Here is a 17701-nt window from a genome sequence, read left to right as displayed (position 1 = left end):
ATCGGGGTGTGACATATGCCGCCCATGTTGTTCCTTTCTCCTGGTAATGACTCAAAGCGGCATCAACAAACACGGTCAATTCTCGTGGTCCATAAAACTGCTGGTGTGATGATCGACTCAATGATCATGGTGTACAAAGTCACAATGGCCATATTAAGTTCGATATGCCATCCTAAGAGCATTCCCCCTGGCCTTCCATCTGCTGATAATTCATTCGTTAATTAATCCTCAAATAGGAGCAACTCTTGCAACTGGTCAACAGGTTGTCAATACATGGTCGAGGCGAAGAGTTCTTGACTGTCACTGTACTGAGTTCTCGATAGCCAGTACATATACGAAAAGGCTTATCTTCACAGATATAACTAAGGCTCCCTAAGGGGAAAATCTAGGTCCGATAAAACTCCTGTCCAACAGTTCCTGAAGTTGATTAGGCGGTTCCTGCAACCTTCCTGATGTGAGGCAGTAAGGAGAACTAGTAATAAGGGCTGCTTCTGACATGGTACCGATCTATATTCCACCTGACGATGTGAAGGTAAACCTGTTAGTCCTTCCAGTAGCACATAGGGAGAAATCACGAACAATTGGTGGATCCTCGATCCTCTTTTCCTTAGCCTTAACATCAGTAACGAGTGCTAACATAGCGGGGTAATCCTTCTGTAGATACGTCTGGGCCTTCATTGCTGAAATGATGCCAACCTTTACACCACTATGACTCCCTAGGTCAGACGACGATTCTCCACTAGGAAGAGGGATACGCAAGATTTTCTCCTCACCGTGCGTATCTACGCGATATCTGGATAACCAATCCATACTGACTACTGCGTCGAAACCATCCAAAATAGTAACTCACATACCGATTTCTAGGCTAGAAGGAATGATGTTTCAAGAGGAAGGCTTCGACAATGGAAGGTTGTCGCCGACCCAAGAGAAGAGAGGCTAGGGCTAGGGTTTTGGTTTCGTATGTGTTTAGAAAATTATGGGTAATCATCCGCAAGCAATTCGTATATCCTATGTTGTGCATGTGGGCTCGGTTTGGGCTTAGAGTGGTGTGGGCCAAGGAGAGTGATGTGAGGTATGGTCTCGGCCCAAGTGTGTTAAGTAACTCACGGCCCACGCGTGTCGAGTAATCCCGCGACCCAATTAGTTAGTTTCTTAAATTACCAAACTACACATATAAAACGTATTATGTAAAACGTATTACTGAACTACAAATATAAAACGTATAACGGTTCCTTGTAGCTAACCAGTCAAACACACGTCTGTAGCTAACCAGTCAAACACACGTAAACATATTCCATCACGTTTTACATTTAGCAAGTGTATACGCGAAAAAGAAATAATAATAATAAAACATGATCGCGTGACCAAGAGACAATGACCTTGAAAGTTTGGGTTGTCACATTAACGAGTGGCGTATGCCAGTTTTGACGTACCCGTCGGTTTAAATGTTTCAATGTAAACGTCTCACGTTTTGACGTAAACTTTTTCTTGAAACGAGTTTGGTCAAACATAATATGTTTTTATACTTATTTTTTGTACGTTCGTAAACTGTGTTCGAAAGCGAGTGGGTTAAATATAACACTTTTTTCATTCGATGGCGACCTATTTTTTTTCGAAAACAAGCCAGGTCAATTATACGGTGTAAATATAAATATGTTTTTATAGTTATTTTAACTTTCGACGCCGCCGCAACGCGCGACGGGTCAAAATCCTAGTTATATTTAATAACTAAAATATTAAAGTAACAAGTCTATTTACAAATAAAAAATGTGAAATCGAATTTTACGATATACCGATAATATCTAGATTATGTCTATTGGGCTTGCATTATTTTCTTAAAAGTTAAGCCAACAGGCCCCCCACTGCATTTTTGTAAGGCCCAAACCTCTCTTCTAGCCCAACTAACAAGGCCCTAATCATCCATATGCCCCTACTCTGCTGCCAAAATTAACGAATTCTATAATCATATCGTAGTTCCATAATTAGTAAATTACTGTTTTGGCCATGTGGTTTAACCAGTTTAACCAGTTTAACCATTTCAGTCCAAAAAGGAATCTTTTAACATACCAGACCCCGAGGTTGCATTTTATAATGGTTTTGGTCCCTGACACTAACTTGGTTACTTTTAAAAACGACAGACTGCAAAAAAGTAACAAAGTTAGTGTCAGGGGCCAAAACCGTTATAAAATGCAACCTCGAAGTCTGATATGTTAAAAGATTTTTTTTAGGGCTGAAATAGTTAAACTGGCTAAATTACAATGACCAAAACAATAATTTACTCTTCCATAATTAAAAACTAAAATTGTTACTTATTCCACATAACCTTTACATATGAATTATAAAACTATAAAAAAAGGTAACTACAAGTCTAAAATAGTAGCTACAATCAACAAGCACCAACTGTCTAAATTACCAAAAACAATAATATTGTACCCTAATGTGAGAAATCGATCCGGTTTAATTTACACCATGAAATGGCAGTTGTTCTTACCTGGGTTGCAGCTAAATACCATCTTAATTGTTCATGAAGATTAACTAAATTAAACGAAAGACGTTGGGCGTGCCATAGTTGAATACAATAGGTCGCGGGTCATTCACTCGCTCATTCAGATTCTAGAATACCATTGGTCAATGGTCATGCCCAGGGGCGGACCTGTAGTGTAAACGGGCGTAGCCCGGGCTACGGCTCAAGTTTATACACAGGACACCCCTGAACAAGTACGAGGACACCCCTAAAAAGTTTTGGGATACCCCTGAGTTGAAGGTCTAGTTCCGCCACTGGTCATGCCATAATTGATGTGTTTTAACCTAGATTTCTCTCACTCGCTCATCTAGTTTCCATAATATATATTTTATGTCAAATTATGAGGTTCACTTAATAAAGACATAAGCCAATGTCAGTATAAGGTTTTTTTTTCCAAATCGTTTAAAATTTAATACTAAATCAATTTGTAAAAATAACATAACTTATTCTTTATAGGTTTGTTTGTACAATAAAAATAGAATCAAATATATCTGTTACATATCGCTAAATATAAAACCGGTGTTAAGTGAATCAACTATAATCTTCTATACTATATAATAAAAGAAACCTGATTTTGGACACGCGTCATTCATTGAAGATGTCTACACTTGTAATTTCCTACCTTTTCATACTTAATATTATTATTTACCAAATTGACACTTTTTTATTTACTTTATCCTTATCTCATATTTTATGAAAAAAAAATATCGATTATTAAATTACATTTTTTTATTGTAACTTAAATAAATTTCGTCAAATTTTAGGATCTAACGACATATATAATTGTAACTAGATGTAACACCCGCCGCGTTGCGGCCAGGTTCACACACATATCATAGAAGCCAAAAAGGCTGTTCGGTGTTCGGTATTCTTTTGATTTGTTACGGCATCGGCACTTGCTGGAGCAACAGAAATAGAAAAACTTAAATATAAACATCGAGTCTAATCATTGTATAAATATGAATAGCTGAAGCCTGCATCCGAATCATAGTCTACCAAACAACTTCTTCATTGCATTTTTGCTTCTGCAAATAACATATAGTTATTAGATCCACATATAACTAACAGTTTTTGCTTCATTTCAGTTGCAAAGGCACAAAATAATCAATAAGCATATTATAACTTAATATTATGCGAATAAGAACATTGGATATAGCATATGGATTTACAATTCGGATTGAAACAGGGTGTGTCAAGTTTATGCATATATCTTACATCGTTACTTCTATAAGTGATCGATTTTCTGCTCTTTGATTAAAAAAATAAAAATAAACTAATGAAACAACAGCTTCTATGACTGCATGCTTGGATTGCCACACCATTTTCAAGTCACCAATGAGCGTCGCCGGAGAACACCACATCAACCACCGACATACATCAAATCGACCCAATAAGCTACACTCATCCAAAGAAATAGAGCAATGGATGTCAAGTCTAACCTCGTTCGTCAAAATACATACCTGGTTTGGCTGGATCGGCTTCCAATGTCGCAGAAGATCAACCACAATTTCCGTCGCGGTTGTGTTTGCGGCGGAATCCTAGCTGCGCGGCCGTTGCATTTCGCCGGGGACATAGTCTTGAAGCCAGATCGGCATCGGCTGTGGGATATGGTAACCGGCCGGAACCCTAGTTCCTGTTTTCGTCGCCGCCTCCGGTCGACCTCATACACCAGCTTGACCATGGGAATAGAACCAGACTGTTGTTCATTTGACATTCCTTCTAACGATCTGCAAACCTCGAACTCCTCACTAAAACTTGTAGCCATTTTCCCACTTTACAACTACCTAGCCACTTCTCCAACTTTCCCAACAAACACCAAAATAATAACATGGTTTCCTCAGGGAAGGATCAACCAAAATGAACATATAATTAGGGGATTTGTTTACTCATTTTTGGCTGGATTTTAGTCGAAAAATCACCTGTAGAAGCAGCAAACAGGTCAAAACCACCAGCACCGGCTGCTGCCCCGGATGTTGCTTCAACGACGCGAAACTCAGCCCCAAATCCTCCAGATTGCTGCAATGTCTCAGCAAATGCCGACGTCGGAGACTCTCATCATCATTAATGTCCATTTGTACATCCAGCTTCTCTGTTATCACATAGATCACATAAGATACTGCCACATAATGCTAAACATGACAACCCAGAAATCATTTAACTGAAAGTGTTACCTAATAAAAGATTAGCTTGTTCTGGTAGCAACGTTTCATCTGGCGATGTATCAGATGCCTTAAGATGTTCAGACAATTGCTTCAGACCTTTTAAAACATCCATATCTGCATACACGGCTTCAGCAACACGATCCATGAGCCGCCTCATTAAGTTTACAGCTACTGGTTCTGTTTCTTTACTTCATGGATTCCTCGAAGTGGGCAGCCTTGATCACGGCCACCTTGTCTTCGTCTTCATCTTCATCCATGGAGTCAGGATTCTCACTTCTCTTTCTTTTTCATTCTTTATATCCTGCATAACACAGTTAGAATCTTTAACACACAATCTTATATTTTTCTTTTTATCAAGTAAAAAAGTACCCATGAACTTGGCGCGCATATCAAAAACATTCTAAGATACTTGTTATGCCCACTAACTACTTCTTCCTCTGAAAGCATTTCAGTTGTCCATGAACTCTCAACATACATTGCTTCCTTAAATTTTAAAAAGAACAAAGACGAACAATGCTATAAGATTCAAATCAGACTGCAAATTCACAAATCACCAAAGAAATAAAAAAAATAAAATATCGCTTCCATCTCCTTCATGTCAACCACCGTATGAACCCTAAAACATCACAGATACACCATCATATTCTAAAACCACATAACTGAAAAGAAACATAAACACAAAACAACTTCCATATCATCTGTTGCGGTCAATGCGACCGGCACCATCATCAAGCACAAAAGAAACATCAACAACCGTCTAAGACTTGTTCATCAGCATCCCTACCAACTTAACCTGATTTCAACACCAACTAACTTTATCACTAACTTCACTAACTGATCAAACAAATTCACACTTTCTAATAAAATTAAAACATATTCATCAAACGTTCACTCATTTATATCATTTGTGTTAGGATCAGATACATGTAAAGCAGTACATGTTTACTATGTTAGTGCTAAAATATCTTAAATATGTCTTCAATTTAGCTCGCTCTGTAGTTAAGATCATGCATTAGGTGTTTGGTATTATACTTAAACAACTAATTATTTAATTATTACAGGCTTACAGCTTCGAATCTAGATTACCTGACATACGCAGCAACGTTAAACATAGAGCTGACCCGTTTCAATCACATACTGTTTCTGCTTGAGATGCTTTAAAATTGTTTATGCGGTCAATCCAGTGTTCACATTTCCATCGCGTTCTTCTATAAATTAACACTCAAACTAAGAGTTGGGTATATATTACCATTTGGACTGTTTGTCATCAGAAACAGATTAAAACAGTAATTGGATCAGAATGCAGACCCACTGTTCTTCGTCTTTCCAAGCATTACATCTTTGGCTTCATTGATATATGAAGCTAAGTAATGGTTGCCTCCGGCATCCGGATGGTTTGCAACCATTACCCTTCTATGTGCTTCCCTAACCTTGCCCGGTGCTGGGCTCTCTCTGTCAAACACCACATATTGAAAATGTTCATAATAAGCAGCCTAAGTGATCAGACTTCAAAGCTCTAATGCAGTGAAACATTTAACATATTAAAGTATGTGATTTATACAGCGTTAATCAAGGTTACCTAACACCAAGGCTTAGAGTTGCTTCTTGTCTTGTCGTTGTTTGTTAGAAGCCCCTTTCATAGAATTTGTGTGATCTAGGTCTGGGGGTCTAGTCTTGAAAGAATGCTAGGCCTGAATTGCATATCTACCAGCCATGATGAAACAAACAGAAGCATGAAATGAAATATAACTACTTTTAGGTAAAAGATTACACATGTAACTAATTGTAATAAAAATGTCAAATGATGAGTTTTAAAAAAAGTATATAAAGTTAAATGGTTGAAAAAATGTGTACAAAGTTGATGATCTTAATAAAAATGTACAAAAAGAAGTATAATCAGTTTTGTATAGATCTTAATTTTACCGTTTGGTTTTGATATTTCGTTATTAAATTATATGATTTTTGAAACGAAAATCAACATATCTCTACATGAACCTTGAAAAAATTCAAACTTTATATATGTTTTTACTGAAAAATTGTTGTCCTTTTCTTTGTGTTTGTGTGGCTGGGTAGTTAGGAACCATTAAGTAATCAAGAAGGGTGGGTTCTAACAACCCCAAAACACTAAACCGAGAAAAAAAAACACACACACGCAAACATAATTACTCGCTTGATCAGCCAACCAAGTTCGTTCACCCTTCTTTCTTGAATTAATATCTTGCTGAAATTAAGATCTTTTGAGCGTGAAATTTCTTAAAAGTCAAAAACTTGAAAAAATTAAAAGTTTATAAAATTAAATCGAATGATCAATCAATAATGGCCTCCTAAATAGGATGTCCTAAATCAGAGCACTGTAAACCTAAATAGAACAGATAAGCAAGAATGCACGAAATAAAAAATGAGTATAGCAGAGTTAAGAATACATACCAGACTACAGGTAGAAAAGATGGCAGAGCACCGGGGCAAAACCAGAGAAGAGCCGCCACCACCAATCACCAATATGTGTGAGTTAAACTAACATATGTGTCGTATGTCTCTAAACTGACCACGATTGCCGAATAAACGAACCCCTGTCCGGAACCCTAGCCGTCACCCAAAGGTGCGACTGTTGACCACCGGGAACCACCAATACCTTTGTTGCTCCGTTGCTTTGCTGTTAACCGTGTGAGACCTATGACGATAAGAAGATGTTGCAGACGTGGAGGAAAAAGCAAATATCTCCTGTCAACGGAAAGCAGCTGACGCCCCATCTCTCTAGTCTTCTCTATTTCTTTCTCTCAGTTTCTCACTATATATTTTCTCAGTGTAAAGTGAAAACAAATGTGGCAGCAAGGGAGCAAAAAACAAATATCTCCTGTCAACAGTTTCCCCAAACTTTCTCCCTCTCAATTCCTACAAAACAACATCAATAGCTACATTCATCTTTACCAAACTAAGCATCGAGCATAAGAACCCTTAATAAGAATCGATTGGGCAAAGTTAATGTACTTGCAAGGAGGAATTATAATGGTAGGAGGAGAAAGCCGTGTATGCGGCGATAATAGATGCGACACTCACATAAGAAGAAGTTTTACGAGGAACAGTCGATTTAGGGTTCCTGTTACACAGACGCCGGCGAAGAAGGAAGTTCCAGGCACAGACGTCAGCGAAGAAGGAAGTTCCAGACAGCAGCTCCACAAATCTTGCCATTCACCACCGCGCACCACCAACACCGCCTAGACGGAGAGAGAGAGAGAGGGGGAGAGACATTGCTGCTTGTATAGTTGTACAGTATACGAACAAAGTGGTATGGCAGAGAAAAGAACACGTATATGTTACACGCGGCAGTCTAGAACCAATTTACAAACTATACAACCTAAAGTTCAACAAACATATGCAAATAACACCCATAATGCAAACGGTACCACACCAATATGCCATAACATGTTGCAAAATTATAATATATAATAGCTAGAGATAAAAGATATTTCTTTATCCATTTGATGATTCCGTTTTTGTAATTTATGTTTAAACTAGGGTTAAGACCCGCCCGCGTTGCGGCGCGGGTACATCGTAAACATTGAATTGATTAGTCCAGACGCTATATGATACATTAATCATATGAAAACACACATTTCGACGTGTCCAGTTAAACTCGGTGTAACCTGTATAAGCATTGTGATTGGGTCAAACGTAAAGTAAATGGAATTCATATCGAACAATCATAACTTTATACGAAAACGTACCTAGAAATATGCACGTAAAAATGGTTTCTTTAAACGAAAACGTATTATATTTGACCTGACTCGCCTATAAAAAAGTTTACGTCGGAATGTAGAAGAAATCATATTTACACATACCCGTACATAAAATATGCACGTAAAATATAATTTTAAAGTAAAGGAAGTACAGGGGTAAACCGAAGCAAAAAATTAGTAAAAAATTTAATAGGTTAAAAACGTTCGTAAAATCGTGCCAAGTAGCACCAATGCCACAACCACATTGACTCTCAACATCGTAAAAATAAAATAGATAAAATGGTAAAAATTACACTGAACGAAAAACAGACTAAAATCGTTGAACCACACACACCCGTTATAGTGTCTCAATACGAAGAAATTAACCAGAAACGTAAAACGTAGAAAATAATAACTTAGTCGATCTACGACCCACCCGTTGCGGCGAACTTTTCAAAAGGGGAAAATGGACGCGTTGCGACGGGTCAGTCAAATATGAAAAAAAAGAGCAAAAACGTTGAACCTCACATGCACGCTACAACATGTTAACTCGCAAAATTTAGAACGACGCAAAAGATAAATAGTATGGGGTACGAAAGTTGTAGATAATAAAGTGTTGTGTTAAATTATAAAAGATGGAAAACTTAGGTTAAAAGTAAAAAAAATGAAAAGGGGTTAAAATGTAAAGTATGAAATGTTTGGGTTAGAAGTGGAAAAATCAAGTTTTTTTTTTTTTTTTTGAATCACTCCCTAAGCCAAAGGTACAAGTGATAATGCATGTATAAGTTGCTTATTAATATATGGAATAATAATAATATTGACCCTTTAGTAAACTGGTATTCACATAACCTGATCAAAGAAATTAGTTTAGTACATGTATATGGAAAACTGATTAATCATTTGACATTGTGAGTTAATTAAGCCTAACAACTTTATGCTTTTTTTTATTGAATAACTATTAAGATTTTTTTTAATTATCCTTTTTCTTCTTTCACTCTTAATCTATTTATATTATATAATAAAAGAAACCTGATTTTGAAAACGTATTATTCATTGAAGATGTATACATTTGTAATTTCCTACATTTTCATACTTAATATTATTATTTACCAAATTGACACTTTTTTATTTAGTTTACCCTTATCTCATATTTTATAAAAAAAATATCAATTATTCTATCTCTTATTTTCATATTGCATTTTTTTTTAAATTTAGTTTGTACTTACCTTTTCCGTTCAAATGAGACAGAAGTAAGATTATTGGGTTTCACATTTGTAATTATTTTTTTTTTGTTAAGATGCTATCGTTCTATTTGCTCATGTTCAAAATGATCAGAAAAAAAAAACTCAGTTATTTTTGTTTCTAGGAAATCATAATCCTTTTATTTGATTCGATCATTCTAGAAGTTTTAAAACTAACTAAAATATAATCTATCATAATCAAATTCACATTTCAAAACCCTCAAAATTCAACCATTCAATAATCACAGTTACTCACACGTATAAGCCCATATATAATCTAATCTGCTTTTAATAAAAGATTCCACTTAATTCTACGTGAAATTTATAAAGACTTTTTGTTTTACACTTAATTTCATATATAATCTAACCTAACTTTTAATAATGTATATATGTGTGGACGCTCGGAGGGCAAAAGTGAAATTGCACTAATTTTCACGTTATTTCACTAAATTTGTGAACATAACGTTAAAAGCGGCGGAAGGTTAATCTTGCATCATCATCATGTGGTGGCGTTGATAGCAGAAAGACAAAAGGGAACATGCACTAATCGGTCTTTGTCCCGATTGCTAAGTGTTATGTGCCTTATGTCCAAAGCTTGATGCAAAACTACTATCGAGTCGGGGGTCTTATTGAAAGCAGCCTCTACATCTTACTCTCCTCAGACCCTACCTTAGCTTTGCTATTTGTGGGATTTACTGAGTATGATGATGATGATTTAGTATATATAATTAGATTTATTCAACCCGTATAATACACGGGGTTTATAAAGATATATTTTTTTATTATTTAGTTTATAAAATTACATTTATCCAACCCGTGTAATATACAAGGTTACAAAATTACATTTATTTAACCCGTGTAATACACAGTGTTTTTAAATATATAACTTTTTTTATTATTTAGTATATATAATTACTTTTATTCAACCCGTACAATACACGGGTTTTTATTATTTGGTATATAAAATTACATTTATTTAGTACAATACATGAGGTTCTTAGACATATAATTTTTTACTATTTAATATTAAAATTACATTTGTTCAACCCGTGTAATAAACGACATTTTTAAAGAATAATTGTTTTAATTTAGTATACAAAATTACATTTATTCAACCTGTGTAATACACAGGGTTCTAATCTAGTAATTGTATAAACACCTAACCTTTTTGTTTAAAGTATATACTTTTTTGAAAGGCAATTTAAATTATAATTATATTACATGATATATGCTAACTTATATATCACTCTCTTTCTAACGTTCATTGTATTTGCAAAAAACTACAGACAAATAATATGCATAATGTATTATCTGGTTTTCATAAATTTTTACTTAAAATTGGTTCTATGCCGATCACGCCTAGTAAATATTCATACTAAAATATTTTAGGGAGGAGGGGACGCCAATTGGGTATTAAACTCGGTTTCTTATCCGTTTTGGGTACACCATGGTCACCCTCTCGGGTAGGCATGGTGTCACACCCCGATATTCACACGTTTCACCGGTGGGGGATTATCGTGACGTAGTTGGTAACGTTACAGTCAAACAACACAATATTTAAATGCACGGCGGAAGCAAAAGATAGATATATTTCAACCGAATGTTATTGTAATATCATGTATTACAAACAGTTGAAAACAATCCACAGGGGGATAAAAAATAAATAGGAAATATTGTTCAACAGTTGACATCCAAGCTTGCGAGACTTATTGTGGACGCTAGGAGAAAGTCAGCCTAGTTTGCATAGTACCTGCACTTAACTTTTATGGGAAAAATACGTCAGTTTACACTGGTAAATACATTCAACCGACACTTTTGAAAAAGGTTTAATAAAATTGATTTGAATGCACGTGGCACAAACTTTTATAATATGGGATAATTATTTGAATATAATACTTGTAAACGAATTACATGTTTCTTCTGCATTCAGTAGCCCGATCCGTAGACCGGGTTAAAGATCAATAGACACACCACATTATTTATTCATTTATGCACTGACGGGTGTACGCCTACACCCCGTGCTCAGGTCGTGGCCATCTTGTAAGATGATGCCAAGGATATCCGGGACATGGTCATTAACCCCCCAAAGGCTTTAAGCAAACAAAACATTTCAAAACAGAGCATATCAATAATTTAACCTCTATTCGATTAAAGATTCAATGCTGGACCAAGCGGTATTTTATATACCGTACCCCAAGCCCGTATAGGGAAATAAGTTAAAAGTATTTACCTTTGCAAAGTATATTTCACAATCAGCAATTGCAAGTAGCTTTTACCGGGTCTCCTATTCTGGAACGAAGGTTTATAATAACCTATTAGAATCCTAACGGGTCTTTAATTAAGCTTAAACTTAGACCGGTTAGTTTTAACGAAAGATACGGTTCGAACGCACGAATAAGCGAAGACCGGAATAGAATGTGATTTAGACCCGAAAAGTTTGAAGACTTGTATAATATGGGTAATCCAACCATATTCTGGATTTTGAGATAAAAACGACAAGGTTTTACCCGTTTCGGCTAATTTATGTAAACTAGTTACATAAACCGAACCGAACGCGTAAATGGCGTAACGGGTAACCGTAAGAGTCTCATATAGGTTTCCTAAGTCAATATGCTCTAAATATGTTGTGATATCAGTAGGATACCATTCCATTATGCCCATAACGAGTTTAATCCCAATATACGCCCCGTAGGGGTATTTTGGTCATTTTAGAGATTTTAAAAAGTGATTAATTTCACTCCTGTGATTCGGGTCTGAATAAATCAGTAAAATAACTTACTTTAACAAGTTATACCAGTAGGTAATAAGCCTTAGGTGACAAAATGGTTTTAAACCCAAACTATGCGTTTAATACGCGTATAAAGTCGTTTTCAAGCGATTTCCGGGTTATACAGGAAATCAGAGTTTTCTGATCAGGTTATATAGTTCAAAATACTTTATTTATAATTTAAAATCAGTAGCAATTGGATTGGCGTCAAAATACTATGTAGAACTCGTTTTATGTCCGAAAAGGGTATATTCGGCATTTACCGAATCAAGGTCATAACCTTAGGTTATGAGCAGGTTAAAAATAATTAAAAATCTTTAAAAATCTCAAAATATTATATTACATCAGTGTGAAAAAGGTTTGGTGTCGAAATTTGGGCTTAGATGGGCTTTATGCTAAGTGCGCCGTTTAATTAACAAAAGTTTTCTTAATTGCGCTATTTAGCATAACTCCTATTCTAGACCTCTAATCGACATGAAATTTTAGGGACATGTTTAGAAATCAGTAACTAAGGTTATTGTTCTTTCACATATCTAAAATTCTCGTTTTAAGGTCAAAAGGGCATTATGGTCAACATTTAAGCATTTAACGGAAAGGTGCAAATGACTCGGACAAACAACGAACCAGCCACAGAGGGTTATACCATCATGTAACCTGGTCCTAAGGGAGTCCTAAGGCATTTCTAAGTCATACTAAATCGGGTCAGAACTGAAGTCAAAGCAAAAGTCAAAGTTTTGCGACTTTCGGTTCCGAACCGGGTCAAAACAGAAAAATGGTCGGATCAAACAAGCTTAGACCAGTTCTTATACTTGTTATCAAGTTATATGAGTGATAAAACAGGTTACATGCCATCTACATTGTTAATTATGCGTTAAATCAAAAATTAGCATTCTGTTGACTTTTTCTAATCAACTTTGACCCGACATTTGAACTAGTTAGAGTGGGAATCAGAGGGTGCCCTTTTTAGGGTTTAATGCCCACATAATTACCAACATATAACTACCGTTGATTCGACTAATCACTGGACCATTTGTGATTAATCGTTAAGTCAACCGTTAATTACGACGGTTTGACTTTTAAGCTAAACTTAACTAAGAAAGGTTAAGCATAATTACTGAAGTCTAATGAACGACTAGAGATGCTTAGAGAAGACTCTTGAGCTCCAGGGATGATCAGAAATGCAGAAATGAGGTGTGTTCACAATGTTGCAACACAAGGGCCTTATATAGTGGTTCTTGATGCATAAGATCATGACAACTAGGTCTACTAGTGTACTCAGATCATCAACAAGTGCCCCTGAGGCCTAGGAGTCATTTAGGGGTCGCCCATACTGCACAATAATGGTTTAAAGTCGGTTAAAACACCAAACAGTGCTGCTGTTCGCATTTTCTGCATCTAAGAGGCTGACGCGGCCCGCGTAAAGTCCTTCTAACCTTTACGCGGCCCGCCTGAATCACCCTAACAGATTCAAATCTTGTAGTATCAGACGCGACCCGCGTAAACTCATGGTAACTCTTACGCGGCCCGCCTGAGACCTGCTGTAAGATTTTTCAAATCTTTTACATTATTGCAGCTCGCTCTAGGCGTTTCGAAGGGGTAACTTTGCATTTTGGGCCTTTCTTATTTACGTATAAGGGCCTCGTGACTTTTACCCACTTTGTTAAGTCCTCGGTTACTTTGTTACTACCCGAAAAGTCATAACTTTCAATGTTGACGCTTTTAACCCCTCATGTACGAATTTGATCATAACTTTCTCATTTTATAACGAAACTTTATGAAATTTATACCGTGCATTCCAGCGAGCATAATTTACCGTTACAAAGCCTCGGGTTTGCTAAAGGGTCACTCAGAGGTATAACTTAAACATGTTGACACATTTAACCCCTGTAGTTTGTAATCTCTCACTTTCTTCCACATTTCGTTCCGTATGATCCATGATTCATTCGTTTGAAGGTATGAGCATCATGCAGGGTTACTGTAAAGTATATTTATCCCATGTTGACATTTTGAACCCTTGAATTCACATACTTTCTATGTCTGTCAACTTTAGTCCCTCTATAGTATTCATTAACACGTTCAAGCTTATGACACGTGTCAATACATTAAAGGACGTAAATTTTTGAGGTGTTACACATGGTGGGTTGTTTTTACGGGTCGGGTTTCCCGACAAATTTAAAAATGTTTGGGTGTGTTTTCAATGGTCATTTGACAGTTAAATAAATAAAAAAAAATCGCCACATCACCATTTCACCATCTATATTTAAAATCATTTCATCTCACCATTTCTACTTGTGTAAATAGTTATAGTAAATTATTTTAGGGAGGAGGGGGCGCCAATCGGGTAGTGAAATCGGGTTCTTACCCGTTTTGGGTACACCGTCGTCACCCTCTCGGGTAGGCATGGTGAGTTGTTTTCACGGGTTAGGTTACCTGACAAATTTGAATGTTTGGGTCTGTTTTCAATAGTCATTTGACAGTTAAATCAATAAAAAATCACCACATCACTATTTCACCATCTATATTTAAAATCATTTCATCTCACCGTCTCTACTTATTACACTGTAACTTTTTAACAACCATTTTCTATTAATTTCACCACACCACATTTGATTTTCATGGGGGATGGTTGGCCAATTGAACATGCGGAACCTTTATACCGTTGACGATCATCTTGTCGCCATGCAAACCCTCCATCTTCAAACCCACCACTGTAACACCCTTTCTATTAATTAAGATTTTTCGTAAAGTTTACGAAAATAAATATGTAATTATGGTTACATACTCGCTTAATATACGGGTAAATTAAAACTTTTACAACTTGAGAATAATACAATTTAATATATACGGATTCGGCGTTTAAAATGACGACGAAACAACGTGCGGAAGCTTTAATCTCGTTTGTTCGGTTCTTGTACGCCGCTTGATCTTCATCCGGGTATTCGTGATGTTCACCAATGATCAAAACCAACATAAAAGTTAGTTTTGATAGTTAAATAACGAATTTAAACGAGTCCGGAGTTCAAACAAACAAAATATAATTTTTTTGCCAGTTCTGTAGTCTGTCGCGGGCCGCGACAGACTTAATCTCATCTTTCGCGGGCCGCCACAGCCTGTGGCGGGGTGCGACCACTTATGCTATCTCCGTCGCGGGGCGCGACGGATCTATTTCAACAGAAGGTTGTTTTGTTTGAAGTTGCATTTGCCCAGCTCCATTTTTCTAACATAATATGCACAAAAATGTGCATAACTTTTGATCTAGACCTCTGTTTTATGTGATTCTTTTTCCTACGTGTCCGTAATTAAAATACGGACCTGTTTACCATCATTGTTCGTATTAAAATCCAGTCTATAGGCACACAGTCTATAAATCCCTTTTTCTATTATTCGACCCGTTTACTTTACTTTTAAGCATTTAAGCATCAAACTCTCTATTTTCCTTTCGCACCTCGCGTTTCCATACTAATTAACTACTTATCTTCCACCACAACTATTTTTGTGGTGGATTTAACACAAGGAACCCAAAAATCCAATTGTTTACCATTCGACTAGTCATTTTACGCAAATGACCCATTTTTAGGCATTCGACCCACAAATGTTTTTATCTATTACTTTTATATGTATCTAAGGATTTCATAATCAATAAACAAGTTCCTAAACAACCTCTAAGGGTCGTTTACCCGGTTCACCCATCAAGGGCTTTTGGTCAACTTTTAGTCCCTCATTTACTACAAAGGACTCACTAATTTAGTTGACCAAAAACTCACTCTTAATTATAAACCTATTTATGCGTACCTGTCTCGGGTCAACATATTGACCCATTTAATACCTTGCTTCAATAATTTGCTAATTTATAGTAACGCAAATTTCCATAAGCCATTTTACCCCGTGAGCATTAGACTCGACAAGCACTTGTTAGTCGTTATGTGTCAAATGGTATTAACATTACCATTTGACCCGTTTGGTCTAAACGACCAAACATTTTGCACTTATATTCGAGTGGTATTTATTTACCATTTCGTTAACTAACTCATCTCGAATATTTCACCATATAGTTATGTCTTTTAAATCGGTTTCTTACACGTCTAACCCAACATGGCTTATCCCATATGGTGTCGTTTTCAATTTCAACTCTTATCCGTCTACATGTGACTAAATCACCGTTTTACTCTTTTATTCGTTTAGGCTTACCTTAATAGGTAGCCGTTAAAAAAAATCATTTTATATATGTCATCTCGTGACCAATTACCATTTCGCCCCTTTTACCATTAAACATGGTTTATCATTATTTTATATGTTCCGACCCGTTTCATTTCGTGCCGGAACCATATTTCGGATATAGCTTTTGTCGTATTTATAACCTAAGAATAAATACATAACTTACGAAAGAGGGTGTAAGCTTTACTTACCTTGCATCCGGTTATGCTCTTTTCCGCGTACCCGATCCGTTTGACCCGCTTCTTTCCCAATCCTCCACCTAGCTCGTTAAGCGTCAAACTATCGTCACCATTTACAAGGTGGTTAGATTAGTCATTAATAATCACGACTATTCCACCTTACGTATTTTCTATGTCGAACTACTATTCGACTTCATCATTTGTTAGTTTAAGTTATCAAAAGTTAACTACTTTTGATTACATGATTTACACAATTGAGTCTAAATCAACATGATGTTTAGAGCCCTTACAATTTTGTATCACACGTAATTAGTCAAATTAGCCAATTACGTGTTTCTTTCAAAATTTCAACATATCAATATTCGTTTAGGCATTTTAACAAACACCTTGTGGGCATAATTTTTATACATCTAAAATCAAGTTCTTGGTTAATTATTTAACCATTATAAAACATCACTCATAAGCTCCTATGTCTAGTATGCATAACAACACCTAGACTTGCTTCATAAAAATCTAATAACACTAAATTAATAACCATAATTCTAGTGTTCCTCATCTTCTTACAAAACCCATTTAGCACTTACAAGGTTAATCCTTCAATCACTAGTTCATGACACTAAATTACCAAATTCACATCTAGGGTTCGTTCCTAGACTTGTACTAATGTCAATTCCACTATAACATTCAACATCCACACTAAAATTTTGTTCATGCATGATTTTCACAATTTTGAAATATCACCAAAATGTAAATTTTGACATACCTCATGATTCTCATGATTTGGTGATCATTAATATACTTTCAGACCTGAATTTGAGCTTCAATTCCCCTTCCAATTTGATGATTTATGGAAGAACTAGGGTTTTTTTTCTTGTTCTTCTCCTGGTCGCTACTACA

At 36.0% G+C, this 17701-nt stretch overlaps 1 protein-coding gene and 1 long non-coding RNA gene across 13 annotated transcripts; both read right to left on the bottom strand.

Annotated features, from left to right (window-relative positions):
• Positions 1-3304: 3304 nt before the first annotated feature.
• LOC110909240 lies at positions 3305-7982 on the bottom strand. 12 transcript variants are annotated; one of them, XR_002575285.2, is made up of 8 exons: positions 7744-7979; positions 7114-7578; positions 6266-6390; positions 5995-6138; positions 5773-5894; positions 5056-5479; positions 4696-4987; positions 3654-4613 (listed from the first exon to the last, which is right to left on the bottom strand). XR_002575285.2 is itself a non-coding variant. In XM_022154278.2 (5 exons), exons 3-5 carry the CDS (start codon positions 4841-4843, stop codon positions 4244-4246), a joined length of 399 nt encoding a protein of 132 aa, XP_022009970.1. In that variant the 5' UTR covers positions 4844-4987; positions 5056-5479; positions 5773-6251; the 3' UTR covers positions 3654-4243. The 12 variants fall into 12 exon arrangements, 1 of the variants encoding a protein (XP_022009970.1); XR_002575281.2 differs by having other exon boundaries at positions 5773-6138; positions 7744-7978; XR_002575283.2 differs by having other exon boundaries at positions 5056-5169; positions 5773-6138; positions 7744-7977.
• Positions 7983-15105: 7123 nt separating this feature from the next.
• On the bottom strand, positions 15106-17701 carry LOC110905836. The gene is made up of 3 exons (XR_002573456.1): positions 17568-17701; positions 16817-16904; positions 15106-15335 (listed from the first exon to the last, which is right to left on the bottom strand). It is a non-coding gene; the product is annotated as an uncharacterized LOC110905836 (long non-coding RNA).

This window comes from Helianthus annuus, chromosome 15 (assembly GCF_002127325.2).
Source record: "Helianthus annuus cultivar XRQ/B chromosome 15, HanXRQr2.0-SUNRISE, whole genome shotgun sequence".
NCBI lineage: Eukaryota > Viridiplantae > Streptophyta > Magnoliopsida > Asterales > Asteraceae > Helianthus > Helianthus annuus.
This window is presented reverse-complemented; position numbering and strand designations above follow the sequence as displayed.